Source organism: Equus asinus, chromosome 16, assembly GCF_041296235.1.
Source record: "Equus asinus isolate D_3611 breed Donkey chromosome 16, EquAss-T2T_v2, whole genome shotgun sequence".
In the NCBI taxonomy this organism is placed as follows: Eukaryota; Metazoa; Chordata; class Mammalia; order Perissodactyla; family Equidae; genus Equus; species Equus asinus.
The window spans coordinates 15,362,490-15,387,285 of record NC_091805.1 but is presented as its reverse complement, the minus strand read 5'-3'; the positions used below and the strand labels follow the sequence as shown (position 1 = coordinate 15,387,285).

At 37.8% G+C, this 24,796-nt stretch overlaps 1 protein-coding gene across 5 annotated transcripts in view; it reads right to left on the bottom strand.

Moving 5' to 3' along the window:
• Nucleotides 1-674: 674 nt before the first annotated feature.
• Nucleotides 675-24,796, bottom strand: part of PTGFR (prostaglandin F receptor) — a 48,528-nt gene continuing 24,406 nt past the window's right edge. For all 5 annotated transcript variants that reach the window (XM_014849943.3, XM_014849924.3, XM_044749286.2 and 2 more), the window contains exon 3: nt 675-6,774. In XM_014849943.3, the coding sequence (XP_014705429.1) occupies nt 6,472-6,774 (303 nt within the window). In that variant the 3' untranslated portion in view covers nt 675-6,471. The remainder of the gene's footprint in view (nt 6,775-24,796) is intronic.

Here is a 24,796-nt window from a genome sequence, read left to right as displayed (position 1 = left end):
AAGTAAAAATGTAGAACTCCTGTATGGTGAAAGACACCTTCAATGCAGTAGAAAATAGCAGCCTGAGAGAAAAGTTTTTGTAACATATATAAAAAATAAAGGGTTAATATTTGCTATGGACTGAATTATGTCTCCCCCCCCCCCCCGAGCAAATTCATATTTAAGCCTCATGCCCCAATTTGAAGTATTTGGAGATGGGACCTTTGGAAAGTCGTTAGGTTTAGATGAGGTCATGAGGGAGGAGTCTTCATGATGGGATTTGTGTCCTTATAAAAAGAGACCAGAGAGTTTTCTCTCTTTCCCTGTCTCTCTCTCTCTCTCTCTTTTCATCACCATGTGAGGATACAGCAAGAAAATAGCTAGGAAGAGAGCTCTCATCAGGTACCTAATTGGCTGGCACCTTGATCTTGGACTTAGTCTCCAGAAATGTGAGAAATAAATTGCTGGTGTTTAAGCCACTCAGTCTATGTCACTTTGTTATAACAGTCCAAGCTGACTAAGACAATGTCCTTAATATACACAGTCCTCCTGAAAGTCAACAGGAAAAAATAACATGTTAAAAACGGATAAAGGTCAAGAACAGGAAATTTACAGAGGAAGTGCAAATGACTAATAAAAGTAAGAAAAGATGCTCAGCTTCATTAGCAATGGGAAATACAAGTAACAGAACAAAGTATGATTTAAATATGATTTATTTTTGCCAATCAGATGGGTGACAATAAAAAGATTGCTGTGATACACGGTAGATGATGTTAGGAACAGGCATTTTCTCTTAGACGAGAACAGGAGTACACATTGCACAATTCAGCGGTACATATCAACATGGAGAAGGAGGACGCCTTAAGCAGCAATTCCACAAAACACCACGGAAAAAGCATAAGGCTGTGCATATTGGAACAGCATTATTTGAGAGAGGGAAATAGCTGGAATCAGAAACAACTCTCCTTCAACAGGAAAAGTGTTCTTTAAATTATGGCACATTTATATTATGTAGTGCTATTTGGCTATTAAACAGAATATTCTGTGCTAACATGGACTATTGAAATTAAAAAGTTGCAGAACACAACAGCATGTCTAGTACGAGCTCATTCTTTAGAACTAAAGTTACATAGGCGTGTGCTAGTGTGGGACTGCCTCATTTGACATGAGAAAGGTGTCACTTCAAGGACTAACGATTGCAAATTGTTCATTTGGGGTTTTACCAATCAGACGCTGAAAATAATTCAAATGAAATTAAATACAAAACTCTAAGACTGAGTTTATCTCCTTTTATAAGTGGAAATTTAAAGTACACTTCAAATCCAAACTATAATTCCTTTAGATTTCAATAATTCTGCCTCTACTTTGCTATGAGTAAGATAAATACATATTGGTATTTTCATTATTCTTTCATAAGCTATCTAGATTAACTAAAAATATACTTTAGCAAATATGAGATTTTTGAGGCATAAAACCTTCTAATTACTTTCTCATAATTATATATCATATTGCTTTCAGTTGATATTTTTGCAGGGCAGAAAGACAGCCCTGTCGGAAATTCTTTGCAATAACTCCTTATAGTAGATTTGAACAAAACACTTGGTAGATATGAACTTGCATCTCAACATTATTATGATTTAACTTTATCCAGGTTTCTGATTTACTTCAAGTACTGTCATGTTTGGGTTCAAAATGAAGGAACTGTTCTCCCTTGGAGAAAAAGAAAAGAAATGTAGTTTAATCTCACTCTGGTGCTATTATACTATTTCAGGTTTTCTGACAGTTTGATGGAATTCAATGGGACAGGCTACATCAAGGTGAACATATTCTAAAGGAAGGAGACTGAAAGTGTAAAAGCAAAAATACATTTCAAACACCCTCATTTATCAGAAAAGCAACTGTTTCAGACAATGCCGCAACTGGCGATGCGTGGGCATGGTACAGAGAGGTCTCGTTTCCTGCATTTTTAGGAACCAAGTTTTTCACTTTGTGTTTTATAGTGTTTTTGTCATCTAAAATTCCTATTAACTGCAAAAAGCATGTGGCATACATGTGACATTCATTCTACCTTATCTTTATAGATTACAAGATAGAGGAATGAGTCCTAAATGTTTTCATCCCATGATGTTCCTAGATAATGTCTTTTAAGCATGGTTCCAGGCGGAAGGCTATTAGGAAGGGAAGCATGAGGAAAAAATTCACTAACATGGAAATTATTAGTGCTGCCCACCAATTATTTTCAATTCTCCTCCTGTGCATATCCTAGTATTCTCTTACCTGCCCCCTTAAAGTTAGTAGGGCCATATCACTTGCTTTGGCCAGAGATGTGTGAGCAAAAGTAATACGTATTACCTCCAGGTGGAAGCCCTAACAGCCAGCACATGGTTCACCCTGCTGTGTTTTTCCCTGTAGGATGGCAAACAAGCAACAGAGAAGATGGCGGCTGCTTTGTCACCTGAGGTCTCTGAGTGATTGCAATGAGCGGAGCTCCTTTCTGAGTGACAAGAGGCCCAGGTGAGATCCAAACCTTTGTGGGTTTACAGCACTGAAATTTGGGGGTTGTTTGTTCTCACAGACATACCTCAGCTATCCTGACCGACACACCTAGCCCACTCTGTTTGGGAAATGATCAGATTCCCATCAGAATTATGATCTGCCTAGGTAAGGTGAGGCACAGGACAAAGAAAGAAAGCAGATGTCACAGAAGTGTGAGCAGAAAAGGGAGAGCAACAGGGAATAAGGGAAAACAAGTTGAAACTGTTCCCATCTTGGGTTCAAGAGTTCCAAGTTTTATATGATGACCTGCCTGAAAAATGACCACTCTTGATAAACACTAGTCCAAGTTTATTACAAAATCATTTGTTTGAAGTTTTAAACTAGTCCAAGCACTAAAATTACATTAGTTGCATATTGATGCAAGCAACAAAATATACATATCACAATTTAATCTCTTATACAATTCAACAAGGATGAAGAGCACAAAATACACTTATTCACATAACACATTTCACCTATTGTTAAAATGTGTCAGTAACAGGCTGAAGTCCAACACTATTCACCAGGTGGTAAAATACTCTGACACCCAGACGAAGTAAGAAAGTGGACATTCCCATCCTTTCTATTGTGACCTTAAACAGTTCATTAGTTTGGAGCAAGGATGGTACTAGCTAGATGAAGCTAGCTAGCAACAAGTTCCATAAAAAGTTCACTGTACGTGATTAACAAATGCTTTTATTGGGATTTCAAAACTCAGATTAGACCCAAAACTAAAGCATATTTTTCTTCTTAAGTCCGAAAATGAGTAAACAGAGCCACTTGTTAGATAAGACAGATATATCTGTGTGTGTCTGTGTGCCTGTGCATCTGTCTGTTAACTTTTAAGTATTTTCCACTTCAGCAATACAGATAATTAGAAGCAAACTTCTGCCTTTAGAAAAAAATTAAAAGAGTCTGTTTCTACCACCTAGTTAAATCCATCAGTAAAAAGTCATGTTTTGGGATGCATCCACAGCTAATCATGAGTCAGCACTATCCGTCTTTGTACGCGTAATCATAAACACCCATGTGCTGTTGGGTTGGCTTTTTTTCCAGTCTCATTTTTTTAACAATTCACCAACATGAGAAAAAGCCTGGCATTTTCAAGTCATTTGCCCAGAATAACATATTTCCTGAGAAATAATATGATCAAATAGTATGTGAAGTTGCTTAGACACTTTACCCAATGAGAAGAGAAACTCAGTTACTCTGATGGTCTAATTATGAATTTTAAAATAGACTTTAAAACTTAAAAATTGGTAAACTTGTTGAACACTATTTGTACCACTTATTTCCAGTAATCTGGACAAACACACTTTCCTTTTGAACATTTATATGAAAGTTATTGGTGGATGCTCCACTCTATTATTCTTTATACAATAAATTGCCCAACTACACTGAAATATGTATAATAACAGAAATAAAATTCTGAAGTCAGATATGCATATCGTTGTGTTCACTTTATTTTTTTTTCGTTGGGTGAAAAGTCTAAAACAATGTAAATTGATATTCTTTTACTAAATTTCTTTTCAATTTTTAGTGCCTACTTGTTGGGGAGACATCATCATAAAACCATTTAGTTGCCCCAAACCTATGCCCAGATAATACAGATCATCCTTCCAGGATACTCACAGAGTGACCCCCCTTTTACTCTCCAAACACTGCATACTCATGCACTCCCGTACATGATCATGTCACAATATCTCCTCAAGATACACACGGCCAGGGTGACATTGTGACAAAGAAGCAACAATTCTGCCATTCAGTTAGAAGCTTCAAGGAGAAGAGGCTTGGAACTCTAGATGAGAGTTTCTCCTCTGTGCTTCTCCCAGGTCACAATACAAAGATGTGATCGCTGGAGCATCCTACCTAGCATGAGGAAGGATGGAGCTTTGGTTCTTTGTGCCTCAGTTTACAGGACATCAACACTCTTAAGTAGCTGTGAGAAACAGACATGTCCTCTAAACCATCTAAAAGTTCTTCTGGGCTTTAAGGCTCTTGAAACACTGACAACATTTATGAAATGTAACAGCAATCACAAATTGTAATGGCCGTTTTTTTTAAGCATATACACTGGATTTATACACACACACATATATGTGCATATATGTGTATACTTATAAACATATACGTCACAATAAACAACATGTAATTGTCAGTTTAAATTAAAATGCACAAAAACTTTACAATTCCATGCTCATTTTGCACCAAGAAATCTTAGTCTGTAATTTAATTTGGCAAGTATTTTTCGAGCGTCTACTATGGGCTCTATATTTGAGAATAACCTAAAATTGTGTGATTAATCATTTATTGGTCCTAAATTAGGAATATCATGAGCCAGCGTGTGTACGTGTGTTTTCCTTCTTTAAATTCACTGGAAAAATGGCTGCCTTTAAATCTTCAATGAGGCTATTTGCTTAATTTATTTTAATTTATTCATGAGAATTTACCAACATTCACAAAAGTTAACAATGACTTCCAATGTAAATTACCAGTCTAAAGCAAACATTTGTGAATATAATAATTTAAGTCTAGTTGAACTGTACAGCTTTCCTGGAGAATCTGAAATCAGTCTCTCAGGGAAGACTAATTTTAAAATGGACCCCAGTTTTTGAAGGCAATGAACTCTTTTAAAGACATGCATTTCCCTATAATAAAGCAGAACTACCTGCCCTATGTTCTGATGGACCAGGACACTTTGGATGATTACAAAATTCTTTGGGTTGAATTATACAAACAAGCAAAGTCTAAAGTATTATTGGGAAATATTAGGAGAGATGATTATCTCTTGGTTAACCATTATAATGATCTCCCAGTGCCTGGCTAATTGCCAATCATCCCATTGACACTGGTAGCACAGGCTTTAGAAGATGCCATTTTACAGATTTAATGAGCCCACTATCAACAGAAATTTTTAATCCCTTTTGTAGTGTGTATATATGTGTGTGTGGGGGGTGTATATGTGTGGGTCTTTGTGTGTGTGTGTAAACGGAAAGCAAAAACACACCAGCTACAGATAGTCTTTGACTATTATATACAGATTGTGTTTCTTTTCTTCTTTGACACGGAAATGACGGCTCAAAGTAAAATACCTTTGGCCATGCTCTTGACGCCCACCACTGGGGTCAAGTCCTGTTTGTTTGCATTGTCCATGGCAGAGCTTCTTGGGAACTGCCAGTCGTCTCTACATGTGGTGAGATAGAGCCTTTGCTTCTCTAAAAATTACTTATTGTGCATAATGCACTAGAATTTTCAGAGCAAAAGAGGATTACTTGAAAACTGTGCAAATCATGACTGACCAAATAAACCCTTCAAACAAAAATTGACCTTCATAATAGTAAATATAAGCAACCATATTTGTCAAATATGACAAGAACGGGCTCATTCTAAACAGGCTCGTAAGATCAGGCAAGCCAACAGTCAGACCCGCGGTATGCAGAGGTCATTATCACAAGCCACAGTGAATCCTATGGGGCATGACCACATGCATATTGATTGAGGCTACATGATGAGGGGTAAAATAGGCCAGATCAAAAGATGAGGGCACTCCATTTCATTGAGCCTAGTCTATACAGAGCAGCTGCAGAGCAATGACCCCCAAATAGCCATTTCACTGTGCAGGTAGCATTAAGATGAACTTTGGCAAATAGGCCAAGTAAATGCTTTAGGCTTCAACAGAGTCTGTCCTGAAAGCATGACTAACACAGATAAGCCCCAAATTGCTTTCACTTTGACTCCCATGGGGCACTATTTCATTGTGATTACATCCAGTTGACAAAAGCAAGTGAAAATGTGCAATTAAACAGTAAATTTAACAAATTTCAAAAGCCAACTCTAACAAAATTGCCCCCATACTACCTGCTGAGGTCTGAATTTTCCAGTTAGGCTTTATATATGTATTTAATTAACTGACATATTGCCAAAACTTTTTAAATTTTCTCCTAGACCTACAATGACTTACTGCCCTATTAAACTGGGTGCTTGCTGATTTATTTTCTCTGCGACTGGTGACTCAGAAATAGCAGCAACCTTTAAGGAATTTTTAATGGAGCTCAGCTCCCAAACATGCAAGCTGATGACGTGCACTCCACAACAGCGTCTGGCAAGCTTGTAGAGATTCTTAAGGACAGCCTTCCGTAGAAGAATATACACCCAGGGATCTAAGATTTGATTCCATGTTGCCATTCGGAGAGCAAACAGCGTTGTTTCACAGGTCTCCAGAGAATGATTTCCATTTATTCCAATGTTGGCCATTGTCACCTGCAAAACAAACAAAATAGGAAAATCAATTGATAGCCATTTTCGCAGTTACCTATAGTTGTTTAACTTAACCAACTATGCTACATGATATTCATTTCACTTTTCACAAAATGACATTATTTTGCAAAATACTGACAAAAACAAATGAACAATAGCAGAAACATTGATGCAGACATATGAATCCTCTGAATTCAAACTGACATCAAAACTACAAAAATGATAACTTTTATGGTAAGTCAAACGTGCACAAGTAGAATGACCCAAGAGAAGACAAATTGATATTAATAACTGACCTTTTCTTACTTTTGGGAATAGTAAATTCAAAGCCAACACTCATTTGTATATTTCAATGAAAAAACTAAAGTTCATTTATGCAAATAAATTATAGATAAGTTAAAGTATAGACAAACAGTTTTTAAAAACGAATTTAGAGTATCTGATATTAATTCACACAAGGTATATGATATTGTTCTGAAATGTGACTTTTAGAATTTTCTGCTTAGTAACTACAATGATACAAATGTCTTCTATTTCGTATTCTGTTTTCTGCATTTCTCACTCTAGCCTTAACTTGGCTAAAATATTCCAAAAAGCAATGACGTTTTCTAAGGACTTTGAGAAAATGAGTCCTCTTCTACACTACCACTAAGAATTAACAAGAACAATGTAGACTCTGGTCTCATGCGCCCGTCTCCTGACCACCCAGGATGTTAAAGAGATCATCTTGTGGAATAAATTCCATAAATGGTCCCAGCTACATATTAGAACTGGTCTAATCACTGAGCCTGGCTTTGACTTCCAAATAAACAGCTGCAGGAGAGAGAAATGAAGACAGGATGAAAGCACCCTGGATATAAAAACAATAAGAAATAAATGAACAAAAGGTGAAACTAAAAAATGAAGGGAGGCTTGGATCATTACGCCACCAGGATTACAAGAAGATAGAACAAAGCCTAAACCCAAATGGAAAGAAAAATAAGTCTTCTTGGTCTTCTTATTGGACTGTTATCAGAAGAAATGTTTTCAATTGGCCTGATGATACTAACGGTTGAAGGATAAATGTCCCTCATCAAAACCCTCATTACCTACACAACAAAGTACAAACCCCTTAGCTGGTTCCTTGATGATGCGTCTGAAGTCCATCTCTACAATTTCATCTCCCCTATAAATACCCCATGTTCCAAGCGCTGTGAAGGCCTCACCTGCCCAGATGCACCATGCCCTTCTGAGCTTTGGCTTATATGACTCTCTGTGTCTTGAACCCCTGTTCCCCCTTTCTCAGCCTGACAAACTCCTTTCCATCTCTCAAACTCCGTGCTAAAATGGGCTCTCCTCCATGAAACTTTCCCTGACTTCACGGAGAGAAATTAGCAAGTTGCTCCCTCTTCTGTGCTCCCACAGCCCTCTGTCCAGACCCAGTTATATCACTTACCACACTGAATGATAATTATGCATTTATCTGCATATCTATGAGCATCTCTTCTTTTTCCCTTATTTCTAATTCTCAGTACAAAGCTGACACCTAGGATGTATTCAGTAAGTGTCGGAATGAATAAAATTGTATTATTTTTCATTCATTGAGGCTATTTCCACGAGCATAGCAACTAGCCATCAGAGAAACTTCTGGCCATCCATCACAATGGTCCAATATCTTGAGGCTTAAAATGTTTCTAAAAGTTTTAATACAACAGCATCCACTAGTGAAGGATTCCAAGGTGGTTTGTTGCCACTAAAAGGATCAGGATCTTGCAGTCCACACAGATCCCTTGGGAAATGGTTCTTTCCCTTGGGTTCATTTCCTGGGGGAATAATGTATCAAACTGCAGGCCTAAAGATTCTGTAGCTGCATAAGGCTGACCAAGTCTCAGCCCAGAAAAAATACAGTCCCCATACAATAGTACCTGTGTCAGATACAGACTCTTCTATCACTGCTCCCCAGGCCACCCAAAAGGATGGAAGAAGTAAAGCTCCACGGCCCCAGCTCTGCTTAGAACAAAGCAGGGCCAAGACCCAATTGGTAGTTGGATTGAGATATTTTCACTTTATGTTTTCTTTACTCATCAAATATTTATTGATTATCTGCTCTGTGCCAGGCAATGTGCTAGGCACTGAGGACGCAACGGCACACAAAGCAGACACTTTGCCTGCCCTCATGGAGCTTAGAATCTATTTGCTGGGTTGTGGGTGGGGTCGGGGGTGGGTTCAAGAAAGAATGAACAAATATTTCTCTTGCCTCACAAATGTTAAATGAATGCATTTCCTATTAAAGACAAGCCATGTTCCTTGGGATCTCAGAGCCCAGCCAAGACACTGGTCTGTGTAGTTGGGAACAAAGCTGCTCAGTGTAATTGCATGAAACAGCTGGGCCTGGTTTAGCGATGTGCAAATTAAAAACGCCTGCGTCACATGTCACGCACATCTCTAACTCTCTCTCCTGCAAACAGCAATGTGGTCACCAGGGTTGAAAAGACATTGAGTCCTCTGATGAGGGAAGCCAGGGCCAGCCTTCTCTCCAGAACACCAGGGCAGTGCCCAGGCAGTCACTCTCACTCTCTCTCCCTCCTTTGACCTCCAGCCCAGCCTGGAAGAGAGGTTGCTCTAGAGCCCGGCTTGGGAGAAGCACCACTTAGCCACCAACAAAGATGTAGGTGGAGTATTTATGTAAAAGATCATTAGCATATTATTGATAGATAATAGTATATTATTGAAAATTTAGGACAACCTAAGTATCCAACAAAAGATAAATTATGGTAATTTCATGTAATGGAAAAATATGCAAGCATTAAAGTTTGTGATTCACTGAAGCAGAGCGCACAAACCACTAGGCCACAGGGCCGGCCCCTCAGTGTTAATTTTTTAAAAAGCAAGTTACCAACTGCATTGACTGTGTGATCCCAATTTTGAAAGAAACCAAATATGTAATTTTGTGCATGCATAGAAGAAAGACTGGGATATGCATCAACATTTTCATTGGTTAACTCCAGACAGGAGAACTACAGGATTTTGATTTTCTCCTTTGGCTTGTCTCTAACTTACTAATTTTTTAGATAGATCATGCATTGCTTTTGTAATTTGTACTTTTTCCCCAAGTAATTTGTCAAAATATATTATTGTACTAAAGAATCAGAACTAATCTGGATTATTTCTGCATGTCTATTTATATGAGTGAGGAGCCACAGAATTGTTTGAAAAATTTAAGCCCTGAGAAGACTGGCAGAAGTGTGGGAGCTGAGGTAAGAACGAGGATCGTCTGCCATTTTCCCTGGGCTCTGTCAACAGTCACCTTACAAGCCTTCAGAGCATTCTTCTCCAGCCAGCCCACTCAAACTTGAATTCCAGAGAGTCATGTACAGACACACAGTCTTTCATCTAGTTTCCAAGAGGTACCCAACACACGGAACTATTACGAGTTATTTTCTAAAATATCTTCCTTTGGACCTTGTTATGTTACAGTTGTTCGCCTTTGACAATGACAAGAATGAGAAGTGGACAGGGCCAAGTGTTTGGATATTCTATGAAAAAATCGATTAATTAACCTCATACCTCTGAACACTCAACACCAACATGTGAAAGAAAAAGTGAGGTCAAAGAAGTATATGAAAAGGAGAGTTTATGTTCATTGCCAGCTTGCAAAGAACAAAATAAATAGATGATACAATAAAATCTCCATTCATTTAGGTCACATGAGACAATTATATCAGCTGTTAAGGTCACCAAAATTAATGAATCTGCCAGGCTACTTTACTCATAGATAACAGAGCTCGTGTTCGCTAAAGTTTCATTCTGGAAGTTACTCCATTATCCCCTACCCTAAGTCGGCATATCTGTTGGCCAATGTCAGGACTTCAGTGGCTGTTCACAAGTAAATGCAATGGTAAATTCAAGAATTGTGCTTCTGTTCCTTTGAGTAATCATAAATCAATCCAGCAGTTAGTAGTTTTCGAGTGTCCACTATGTCCAGGCATTGTCCCAGATGCAAGTGATGTAGAGATGAACATTTAGAGAAACCCTATCTAACATATGATATATTTTGCTTATATACCTAGTTTTTATTTCTGTCTTTGACACTAAAATATAATCTTGAAAGTACATGTTTTTGTCTGATTGGTTCTCTGCTGTTTCCCCGGCACCTGGCATACAGGAGGACAGTCAATATTTGTTGAATGAGTTGAATAAATGAAGTCCCTATGAGGACAGACTGACAAGAGAGAGCAAACAGTTATAATGTTGCAGGTAATATAATAGGGACATGTAAAAGGCGCCAGAGGCAGGGCTATTTACTAGTCCATGATCACAGATGTGGTCATTAAAAATGATAAGTTTTTGCAATTTTTCTAGGACATCAAAACTTCAGTTATTCAAATTTGACTAATTTTGAATTCATGGTGATTCCGCTGCAGTTCGTCTGAAGTTCTCCTTGGCACCATTTTTTTAAGGAAATTTTAATGAACACATCATCAAAATCATTTCTGGTAGACTGTCCAACTTCTTTAGATACCAACTCATTTTCTGGAATTTAATCAACATCTATTTTCATATAAAAATATTTGTGACAATTATCCATGGTTCTCATTTAGTCACTGAAGCAGGTATTTTCATACATAGTTATCTTATTTCAAGAAGCAGACCACTCCTTTCCTCCTCTCTGTCATCATAGAAGACTAGTTCAGGGACACTTTCTTTGGGGAACGAAAGCATACACAGAAGTACAATTCATTAATTTACAAATTATTATCCTTCATAATATTGTCATACAAACTCTCATCTTTAGGTTTGGCACTTGAATAACCACCGAGATAGGACGCTAACTGTCATTATGCGATTACAATCCAGACTTACCTGATGATGAAAAAGGTCCATTTCATTACCTCTCCATGTTTGAGCAGTTTAATCTCTGTGTTAATTTAGACGACTAGCAAGCAATGACTAAACAACTATGTATAGATGATTGATTTTTAAATGTCACAGCCTCTATGAGCATTTACAAATGAGAAATTTCACTGTAATTTAATCTCAGCGGCAATTTTAGAAAAGCCACATTATATAAATCACTGAATCCATCTCAGTCCCACGGGTAACTTTTAGAGTTAAATATATCCATGGTGATTTAACAATATAGCATTTATTCTTGAAATAGAATACTTTATCTCTGCAACAGTGATTACAAGAACCTTCAGGAAAAAACTTACTCTTGGGCAACTCCAGGATAATAGGCTTAGAAAAAAGAAAGGCTGTAACAAATTGAAATGCAGAGGCTCTAACAAGATTTATCTCTTCAACTATAAACTTTTTCCATATGTAAATTATACAAATTTCTAGATTATTGCATATAGAAGGTAGTAATATTTCAATCACTTCTCATTTATTGAATATTTATTAAAACTAAGGCAGTATTTTGCACATGGTAAATGATTCGGAGATAAGTAAGACAGAAATATTGTAACGGGGGGAAAAAAGGCCAAAAGCATATGGAATTTTTTATACTACAATTCTAGAACAGCTGTGAAATGTTGTCCATCCCCAAAGTAAACTTTAGTGCTGCAAAATACAAACACTTGTACAGAAAACTTTTTTTCTGCTTGATTTGTTAATAGAGGATTAACCAGTGATCCAATTAACAGCACATTCCAATCTCTGCCTAAAGACTTTGAAAGCTATAAAGAAATGAGAAAACAGGACATGCTACATCAACGTTGCTCCCTCTAGAATGGGGCAATCCCAAATCATCATACTCTATACGCATCTTCATTTCTTTATGCCAGCTGAGGAGATAATGTGCAAAATGAACAGCAGGAAAAATTCTGAACTGAATAGTACATAGAGAAGAAAAAATGCATAATAGCTGAAAAACCAAAATGGCAATCTTTATAGAGAAGGTGCATTTGTAGAATTCATTTATTTTCATTTTCTATTCTAGTCTCTACTCCCAGGCTTGCACTTTTTTCAAATCTGTTTAGTGGGAAGATTTATGCCAAAACTCCTGGGAATAATTGTCCATATGGCCCCCTGCTGATAGTTCCTTACAAAATAATGTTGTAATTTCTTTTTATGATACTTTTCAAGGGAATAAAATAGTCATTTATCCAAGATATCAAAGAAAACAAAAATTTAAAATAAATAAAATTTATATATATATGTTATATATATTTATATATGTTAAATAAATATTTATCTATTTCATTAAAATATATACCAGTAGGACCAGCCCTGGTGGCCTAGTGGTTAAGTTCAGTGCACTCCACTTCAGCGGCCTGGGTTTGGTTCCTGGGCATGGACCTAAATATACTACTTCTCTGTCAGTAGCCATGCTGTAGTAGTGGCTCACATACTAAAAGAGGAAGATTGGCGGCAGATATTAGCTCAGGGAGAATCTTCCTAAGTAAAATATATATATATATATATATATATATATATATATATATATATACACACATATACACACCATAATTATAGATTCATTATATATTTATATATTAATATATATACTCTGTATATTAATATATACAACTCTATGACATGTATTGCTGTGATGTACATTTTACAGACAAGGAAACTATGGTCCATCAAGATAAGGGGCCAGCCCATGGTTAAGTGTCAGGACCTGAATCAAAGCCTGTCCAGGGCCTGTCCTTCTAATCGCTACATTAGACCGCCTAGGGTCCCTGCAGCTTACTTGCTCCATCATCTTACCAAACTTGGCCCAGGAGAGTAGCGAAAGCTTCCTAAGGAGTGGGAGACACTTAGAGAGGCACTTGCCTGAAGGAACAGAGATCTCACAGAGGAGGGGGCCCTTGGAATCCGCTGCAAGGTCAAGAGCTGCTGCTCCTGTCAACATCTCTATCCACCCTAAAGCAGATGAGCAGATGGGGATCGAAGGAGAAGGCAGCGCAGAATTGAGATCCTGCTCCAGTTGTAAAAACGCCTGAAGAAGCCCTCCTCTTCCTCCCTTCAAACTGACACAAATACATACATCCTGCCCCTGAGACAGGCCAAGGATGATAAGGCAGGGGTGACCAAGTGAGGTTTAGGATTGATGTCTCCAAATCAGAGGGGTCCAGGGAATTCTGTTCAAGTTTCTTGGCCCAAAGTGAGTCATGATGTACAGTAAACAATTTTGTGTTCGTGTGCTCACTACCACCAAGACAGTTGAGGCTTCAGAGAGTAAAGCAGAATGTAACTGAAAGGATTCTGAGAGCAGGGGGAAAAAATGTGCTTCATTGATTATAGACAGACAGAATTCTCTCCATCACTTCACATGAGATGACAGAATCACAAAATCTTACAGGATGCAGAAAAGTTTCCTTTGTCTAGTCCCGTCTTCTTCACAAAGCAGAGATTCCTTGCAGGTGTCGTTAAGCATCTGGCAGAAAAGACTCAGCACTAGTCATGAGAGAATCTCTTCCCTTTCACCTGTGTGAGCTGTTGACCATTCTCTGTTATCATGAGCCAAAATTTACTCTATATATCCTAGTTTTGCTCTCCAGAGCATCACGGAATAAGTCTGCTTGCTAAATATCAGCCTTTCACATGCTTTAAAAATAACAGTAGTTTTGTTTATTTCTCCACTTCTTCAACTGTTTCTCATACAACATGGTTTGCAAACCTCTGGCTGTCCATCTCTTAGATTCTAGTTTCTCAATCTTCCTTTAAAAAATGCACTAGTCAGAAATAAACTTAATAATGTATATAGGGTCCAATAAGCATAAAGCTCAGTGGAACGATCGCTTCCTGTGATCTGGACAAACTACTCCCATCTGGGCCTTCAGGATGATGATAGCTAGTTTCTCCTTTCCTCACCCCCTTGTGAATTGATCCTAACTCCTAGTACATTACAGGAAATAAGCTTCTCGTGTATTACTTTTACTCAGAATGAAATGCAGAGCTAGACAATCTTGACTTTTCCCTGCTTGTTTCCAAATTATTCAGACTTTGATGTGTGGATATGTAAATATTTAGACATAAATATGCAAAGGTGCAGTCCCATATCTGGGACTCTATATTAATGGATTTACCATATAGAATAAGCATCCAATTCTGGAGCTCGGACGTCAAATCTGAACCAGCACCCATGTACATGTTCTTTGATCCACTTTCATGACATCTCTCAAACACACACCCTGCCCCCTCTTGTTTAATGTCTCACCGCTTAAAAAGCAGACCATTATGTTACAGGCTCCTAACTGGTCTTCCAGACACTATTTATTTATTTAACTTATTTCAATTTGTTTAGTCTATTTATCAAATATTTCATAAATGCCAAAACATGTTATTTTCCCTGTCTTTCCGTCCGTAGGAATGACCTATCTAAATCCTTCCATCCTCCCTATCCCATCTTCTCCAGGAAGCCTTCCGTGATCTCCCTATAGCTCAGTAACCTCTCATTCTACACTCCCATCATGCTGGGCACCATTCCCTTAGCATTGATAGATACACTGTCAGTACAATACATAAAATATAATGAGATAATGTCAGTATATGTACAATAGTCCCTCAATTATACTGTGAGTGCCTTGAGGATAGGAATTATGTCTTTAACTTTCTCAAATCCTTCTCCTCCACTCTACACAGGATAATTGAGACAAGATTCCCATAGTTGAGGCAAGAAAGACAAGAAGAAACAGGCAATTTCACATACAGATATTCAGACGGTCCAACAGGAAGCAGGCCAGCCAACCCCAGATCCAAGAAATTGAGGATTTAAGGTGAAAAACAACGGAAGTAACAGAAAGCTTATGCGGCCTTGTGTCTCAAGGAAAGCCTCAGACTCTTTGAGACCATTAATCGCTAGTCTGCCCAAAAGTGCCTATTCACTTAAAGTAAAGGCATCTGGTACAGTTAAAGTGAGTTTTAAATTTTCAGTTTTTTTAAGGTGATAAATCAAACATCTCCCCAGAAGCCTTTACTGTCCCTAAGGAAAGGTCACACAGTCTCTGGTCAAAACTGAGAATCATTGGAGAAGGTGAAGAGAAGAGACACAGATGCAGAGAGTCCTACCTGGCCAGATCCCAGAGGGCTTGGGAGCTTGGAAATGGGACGGGGGGCATTCAAAGGTGCTACGACAGAGACCTCTCTATCTTAGAGGTCTTTATTTTGGCTAAAGGACTTCTGCCATCCCCACACCTTCTGCATAAGTTGTTAGATTTAACCGCTGCTAAACTCACTGACTAATCAATTAGTTTGATTTAGCTTAGAGAAGCTTCAGCCTGCTACTGCTGGCCATTGACCCTTCCTGTCAGCATCTGACACCTCCCGCCACAGGAGTGGTGCAGGAAGACCGGGTCCACGGGGGTGGCTTAGGCACAGCAGGAATCATGGAATTCCTTTACCTCTAATGTGTCTTCAAGGAAGTGGGAAAAGCAAAGGGAAAAGTCGTGTTGGCACTTTATATATTTTAACTCATTTCATCCTCACAAAACTCCCAGGGATAATTACTATTTTTTTGATATTGCAGATAAGGAAACTAAATCGCAAAGACATTCACTTGCTCAAATTCACAGTGCTGGTAAGTGGCAGAGGCAGAATTTCAACCCAAGTCTATCTGACTTCAAAGCCCATGATCTTTCACACAGCATTCCCAGTAATGAGATCAGCAGTGGTATGTTCTATTTATGAACAAGATGACAAAAAGAAAATGATAGCTAACATTCAATGAGTACTCACTATGTTCCAGGCACTGCTTTAATACTCTATATCTATTATCAGATTTAATCCTGTTAACAACTCTTTGAGGAAAGTAACATTACCCCCATTTTAAGAAGAAGGAACTGAGGCACAGAGAAGTTAAGTAACTTGCCCAAAGTCACCCAACTAAAATGTGGTAGAGTCAGGATTTGAAAGGCGAGAGATGATGAGTAAGAATTCATGTATTAGCCTCCTTGGCATCAGTAGATCTCATTTTTAACTCTCTAGGTTTCTATTTCTGCCTGCCCATGACTAGTGGTCTTTCTAGCTGATTCTAGCACTCTCTCACCCAGCATATCTATTAATATACTTTCACCAGTGTCTCTTTTTAAAATCAGGAACCTATGCTAATAAATGTATTGCTCCAAATCTCTTGTGCCCATAACAACAGATGTAACTGATAGGTAACTCAGGTAAGCTGAGCACCACACAACTGAGGTGTCCTTCAGAAGGGTGGTTGCCAAAAAGATGAGAGGTCAGAGGATAGCTATCTGTCCCAGAATGGAAAGGCACTTTTTAATATATTAACTAATAGTTGTAAAGTGATACAATAAGACAAAGCTTAGTATCTTTTTTTCCCTTCTTCATATCAACCCATGAGGAATGGCACGATTTTCACTTTCACAGTCTCTTTCCTCTCACCTTTTGACTTTTAGCTGGTCTTCAGATATCATTTTGGATCTTGTTTATTATTTTTTTTAATCCAAACTTCTCATTAGTATCCTTATTCAATCACTTCTGTTCTTTGACTATGATGAAAATAAAAAACCAGTAGGCAAAAATTTTAGGTCTTAGAAGAAAAGGTGTGTATGAAAATATGTATGTTTATATGTCCTGCCTTGTTATAAAAGTCATTTGAGGCATTTTACTTTCAACTATGCTCTTAACAACATCGTAAACTCTGGTTCTTTCTAGTTGTGATTATCTACCTCGAGCCCATAGTTAAGGCTAACAAAATATTGGTTATGCTCTAAACCTTGGCAATGATAGATGCATAAGACATTTTCATCCTAATCAAGAAATATTTATCTAAAATGTCATAACTAAAGTAATTATTAGCAACTCATCTATAAATTAAAGCAAAAACAACTAGATAGAAATCGGTTGTAGTACGGGAGGCACACTGTTTCAGGAACAAAAGACCACTTTGTTCAACTGCTGACAACAGTTTTAACAGCCAAAGCAGACTAGCAGTAAGGTGTTCTGGTAAAACATCTGCCATACAACACATCATGCTTTTCCAAAGAGAAATTTCCAACCAGCAAGGTTAGTTTATTATTACAGAAGTTTGGAAAGATTTTCTGATCCCTTCTCTAAGCTCTAGTACAATAATTTATTATTTAATGGGAATTTTTAGTGAAACGAGTGTCCCTTTAAAGATAAAAGATATCCATAATTTTTACGTGAAAACCAGTCATTGAAAAAGACAACCTAAGCCCACAGACCAAATGCAAAATCTCTTAGCAAGTTTATAGGTAAATATTATTATATTCTCTTTATAGATGAACAAATTGAGACACACAGAACACATGGCTAGGAAGGGTCTGGGTCAGGATTATAACCAATGTCTATTTAACCCCAAAGCAAAATAGGGCTATAGTTCAAAATGAAATCCACATATACCTCTGGTCAGGAAAAAAAATCAGATCTGGAAGCTTATCCAATTTAATTAAAAAATAATTCATTTCATGGTGTCACTTGAGTCAATCTGGTTGTTTGATCACAAAGATAAGACAACTTGTTCATTATTGAAGTAGTTTTTTTACTTTGTGAACTTATTTCTCTGGAATTCTGTAGTTACACTTTTAATTTTTCTTCAGAATATCTAAGCAGCAAACTGAAATTCATCTTCCTTAGTCCTAAGTCAATGAATACTCTAGTGTCCTCTAGATAACAGCCAACTGGCCTAAATCTCTGATCAAATACACCCTCATGTAATTTTCAGCACTTTGAATACATATCTTATCTCATGGCCTAAAATACTAGCCACAAAGCCCAGTTCCAAATCCACTTCATCTACGAAACAATCTAGTGCAATGGTTATACTCTACCTGGTTCTTTCTCTTGACACTTTGTTATATATCACCCATTCTTCAACTCTTTCAGAAGCACATACCATGGCTCCATTAAACTATCAACTCCATCAAGAAAATAACTTTGTATGTCCTGTGGACTCCTTTATCCCCAGTGCCATAATCAATACTTGGCACTCAATAACTACCAAATAAAGCAATGAACAAATGACAAGAAATGTTAGAGTGCATGGAAGCAACAAACCATTACTCATTCTACATTGTGCTGAGCACATAGTGGGTGCCTATTTGTAAACTGGCATACACCCTTCTCTGTAATGCACAAAACCACGCCAGTTTGCTTCAGTGGCCACACGATCATCATAAGTAAATGAATAACCAACATTCATCAAGTTCATGATACTATTATGGTCAATATCCAACAAAAGACAGATTTAATGGCATATGGGGTTTTGGGGAGAATCTTTTTCAATTTTTAAAATTTTATTTATTTATTTTTGGTAAGAGACTAAGTTATTTGAAGTGGTAAACTTAGACCTTGGAAACATAAGCACAAGCATAAGCCTCAGCATTAGCATAAGCACGTCATTGATGTACCTCTTTGGCATGATTTGGAGATACAATTATGATGACGTTTTTACATTCCATTAATTTTTACTTCACTAGGACCTCAGAAAGGTTGTCATTTACTGGTGTATTATCATAACAATAGCAACCAAAAATTTCAAGAAATTATTTTGCTATTTTAAGATACACTTAATGACTGAGAGGCTAACAATTATTGCTTAAAAATCAAGCAATTTCACTACAATATGAAAACTTATTGCCTTTACGCCATTTAAACTTTCAAATAAAGACCCCCATAGCTATTTTTAAAAGTCACAAAAATCCAATTTTTAAGTAAAATCAAAAATTTTACAGTACAGTATACACAGTAGTTAGGTTGAGTGGATGCTCTTTCTGAAAAAAGTACTATTCGTCAGATTTCTGTCGGTCCCTCATGAAGCATTTTATCTTACCTAAAAATTCATAGGTGGTAATATGAATTATATATGCTGCCATTGTAGCTGAAGTCTACAGCTTATGGTAAAGTATAAAAAGAAAACTGAGAATTTGCCAAAATGGTCTACAAGAAAGGAAACATACTCATGCTATCATTTATCCTTAACAAAGGCTACAAGACCCTTCAAGATCTGCCTTTTCTGAAGCAGATTGAGTCCTCTATCCATTTTATGGATAAGTCATGGTTTTTCTCCTTTTAGCACAAGCACATTCTATCCCTTTTAATGAGTGACTATAATCCATGTATGAAATGTCTCCTTGATTCACTACTGACCTCAAGCTTTTGCTCCACCAAAGGCACCTCATTGCCATCACTCTCACAGATCACAGTGCCCATCATGAGTATTTCCGTGCCCTGTTACAAGTGAGGTACTGCTCACTGCTTCACTTGTAGCTTTCTAAACAATGATACACATGGCAATCCCATTCTTTTTATTCGTCCAAACTTGAGGACCTATATTATAAAGAGCACATAGAAATGCTGGTGATCTGGCTTTATTCCAATAAAACCACTGGTATTCTTGCCCTGACCCTCAACGTTCAGGGGGATCTGTAGGTGAAACCGTTTGGAAACCTGGATGTCTGTGGCAAATTGGGTCTGAGAATTGTATCTCTACTCTGTCAACTTACACTACACATTTCAATCGTTCTGTGCTGACAAATGACACCAAACAAAGCAAAAGGCAACAGCACTAGACATGCCTAGCAGGATTCAGTCATCTCAGTTCAGAGTATCTCTAGAAATGCATCATGCCCATAGAGGAGGTTCAGGAGGACTCCTGCCTCCTCGGCTCTCCAGGTGGTGTAAAACCTGGAGGTTGTTACATCAACCCTATTCTTCAGCAGCCTCTCATAAAAAATTATTGGTTGTTTTCAATTTCCCATCAGTGAATATGGCACCACTTAGAAGTAAAGATCTAGCAATAATTTTTTAGTTCCAGTGACTAACTTAAATTGTGTATAGTTCTCGCAATAGAGGGCAGGACCTGCGTTTTTCTGTTTGTTTTTGTTTTTAAAGCTCTATTGTCAGTCTAGTATAGATTAGATAAGTCTATTTATTTATCCAACAGACCAAAATCCACTTCAGGTCTCCATGATGCAATCACTACGTGAAGAATTATGTAAGCATCTCACTAATTCTGGCAGACGACTTCCAACTTGTAACTATTGAATTGGAACAGTTTCTAAGATTTCAAAGCAACAAACAAAATATAATACCACTTTTAGGTCCTGTGGTAAAATAAAGAATTTGGCTGGCCATTCTCTCTGGTTCCTAGGAAGTAGCCTCTAAGCTCTTGGAATTTCCTGAATGATGTGTGTCTTTATTATTTATGGTGGGCCCCTGGAATTAAGCTTGAGTTTGCGCTAATGAGATGACTCATGGTGGACCCCTGGACAATTTCAGGACGAAGGCAGGCCATGCCAGAAAGACCATGCGTGTGATCAGTGGGCTGGGGCTTTGAGCCATCTGATATCAGCCTGACCTCCTGAAGACCGACATGGTCAATGATTCAAACAGTCATACCTAGGTAATGAAACCCGATTAAAACTCTGGACACCCAAAGCTCAGGTGAGTTTCTCTGGTTGGTGCTACACATTGATGTCTTGGGAGGGTGAAATGTCCTAAAGATACAGAAGCTTGGTGTTTGGGATGCTCCCAGATCTCACTCTACAGGTCTCTTCTGGCTGGCCTCATTTGTATCCTTTACAATAAAATGGTAAACATAAGTATAATACTTTCCTAAGTTCTGTAAGTCACTCTAGAGAATTATCAAACCTGAGGAGGTAGTAGGAGCCCCTGAATTTGTAGGCAGTTGGTCAGAAATGCAGGTGGCCTGCAAATCCCCAAGCTTGCAGTTAGTGTCTGAAGCAAGGGCAGTCTTGTGGAGAACTGTGCCCTTACCCTGTGAAATCTGAAATAACTCTGGGCAGTCAGCATCAGAATTGCATTGCAGGTCCTCGTAAGATCTTTGATCATGTCAGTATGACAAAGGTTAAGTGAGGCTGGAAGTATTACAATTGCTCTGGACTACTTCAGTTTAGGCATCGTGATATCAATCTTGCATGTTGGAACTGGAGATTGGAATACCATTTTCATACTAGAAGAAGCAGCTGGCAGATATATGTGAACTCTTCAAACAAGCCGTGGCGGTTATCCTCGGTGTAACTAGAAGGAAAAAAATTCTTGCATTTGTTCAAAGTGTAGAATTTGGGATGAAATTATTACCATCCCCCTCTGACTGACACACGACAAATATTTTATTATAGAAAGGAAGATAAGGTCCGAACTGGAAAAGTCCTGAAAAATCATGTAGTCTAATTTGTTCATTTCTCAGGGAAGGAAATAACCAAGGCCAGGGGGATAGTTATTTGCACAACAGCTATTTAGCATCAGAGCTGGGACTAGATAAGATCTGTAACATCTAAAACCATACTCTGATTCCCAAGCTCCTTGCGGTAAGACATTATTTAGAAACAAAGGCAGATAAATTCTAGTCAGGTTGTCTTGCCAATGAAAGAGGGAGCAAAAAAACAGCATGCAGGATATAATCAAACATCTTGTCTTTCTTCTATTGATCATTAAAGTAGCACTTCTAATGTCTCTTTACATTTCTGCTGACGTAAGTTACAAAAGGGGTAGCCAATGCAGATATTCACTCATTCTATATGCATTTATAAGGCATCTATTATAAATCAGTACTGGGAACTTAGATATGTCAAGATTAATTATTAAGCCCCTGTTTTCTAATGAGGGGAACTTCATCCTTCATAAAAAAATAAATGCAGCTGCATAAATCCTGTAATCGAGGCCATGAGAGAGGACAGTGAAGAAAGGTGGGGATATCCTGGAAGGGTCTTCTCTACCTGACAAAGGAATTTGGCTATTATTCTGTGGGCGTGTGAAGCCATTAAATGATTTTAAGCAAAACACAAAAGAAAAAGCAACCTTCCCTATTGCATACTTGGGACACAACCTTGCCCAGTTGCCTGAAGCTCTCAACAGGAACGCTTTATCTTGTTGCTCTTCTTTCTACATGCCTTAGTACATCTCCAACCTAGTATTCTCCAGCCCCTATTACAGAAGTCTTGTGATAAAGAATGCAGAATGGATTCTTTGTCTGAAGAGTTAAAACTCAGTTCTGTAATTTCTCGCTCAAGCTAGAGGCATAAAGAAATTTGAACCAGACAGAGAATGAAGGAAGCAGGCACCCACAGCTAAGTGTGTCAGCACATTCAAGGAGAGCCCCCACAGACCTCCAGCCCACTGAGTGGCCGAGCACCATCTGAGGAGAAAGCAAGTAAGAGACTCTGGCTGCAGAAGTCCTTCCAACATGAAGTTCTCCAGTTCGATAGGGAACAGCGGGAGGAATGCTGCTGCTTGCGGAATCCTAGCGTAGCTCCTCAGGATTCCAGGGACTGAAAGGGATACAGCCCATCAAAACAAACACACAAATGTAAATTAATTATTCAAAAATAATATATTCGCCTAGAAAATACAATTAAATCTTTGTTAAGAGGCCTAGCAGTTAAGAATATCAGTTTACTATCAGGAGGCAAAGCAAAAGTGAGGAGCATCCTACAAAACAATAAGAACCTTCAAAAGTTCAAGGTTAAGGTGTGAAAGTCATAAAAGACAAGGAAAGACTAACAACTTCTCACAGAGACTAAGGAGACATGACAACAAATGCTGTCATGACAATGTAATGCTGGATCTCGGATTAGACCCTGGAACAGAAAAAGAACATAAGTAGAAAAGCTGGTGATCCAAATAAAGTTTATATTTAAATTAATTATATTGTACCAATGTGATTTTCTTAGTTTTGATAAGTACACTATGGAAAGGCAAGATGTTAATTTTAGGGGGAGTTGAGTGAAAGGTATATATAGGGGACTCTCCTTAATACTTTTGTAACTATTCAGTACATATAAAAAAGGTTTTTTAAACCAAAGCATGTATGTTTGTTTGTTTAAAAAAGAAAAAAGGAATATAGGTTTTAGAGTCAGAGTCCTGGGTTTAAAACATGATTCTATCACTTAGGAGCAATGTGACCTCGGGCAAGTTCTTTAATCTCTCTCTACGCTTTAATTTCCTCAATAATAAAATGGGAATAATAAAAACAATTTTATAAGTGAATAAGGCTAAATAAAATATTTAAACACGTAGCATTGTGTCAGGTACATCATAAATTCCTAAAAAATCACATCTAGTATTTGCTTATGAACATTACCATAATGATTATATTTGTCATTGTTATTATTATTCAAATTTTCTGGTTCTGGAGTTACTTCAAGAATTCAAAAAAGTCTGGAAAGACTGTAGATAGCATGTATTTATCCTCTTCCTCATTTTGTTGGAGTCAGATGGAGTAAACTGGCTTCAATACATTCTTGGGCAAAGTAACTCATCAAGCCTCGGGGATGTGCGGTTGCTGAGTGTGGTGTGAGACGGGTGGAGGTTGAAGAGGACAAGTGCAGGGATGGAGTTTTCCCTAGCCTTGAACAAGTGCCCTCATCAAGTTGTATCAGTCTGTTTAAGGAGAGATGATTAGAGTCGATCAGCTACTACACCAGCTGCTTGAAAGGCACCATCAAGATTAAGCAAACCATACACCGTGCATGCTGTCAGTTACAACTAGATCTTTGTGTTCGAAAAGAGTTGCTGAGATTTTCTTTTCAGAAATCTGGTATTGATATTGCTGCTGTATTGGAGGTCACTTTTAGACATGCTGGGTATACAGTTCCCAAGAGTTAGAAGTGTATCAGGACAACCTTTGAACTAAGGAATTACCAGAGTACTTGAAAAACCCACTGGATCTCTTTAAACAATGAAACACAGACAGTCTCTGATTACAAACTTTTGAAATATCACTCATTTATAAATACCATTTAGAGCACAGAATATAGCTCACCATAATAATGTAGAGTCTGCTTATTGTATGTTAGTTTAAAATATTGTGCCATTGACACAAAAAATTAACTAGAATAAAATTTTGTTGCAATGTTGGTAATCCTTACCAAAAACAAGTAACTTATTTTCTAAATTGAACTTTATGTCATATCTGAAAGCTATGTAGAATTCTGACTCTCAGACTTCCTATTACCTTGTTAGTCCAAAGGTACTTATACTTGTCTTTCACAGTCTTCTTTTCCCCAGAACTTGTTCTCCAATTCAGACTGCTATTCATGACTACTTCCCCATGAGCTATGAATTGAACTATTTCTCCTTCCACTGCTCCATGGTTCTG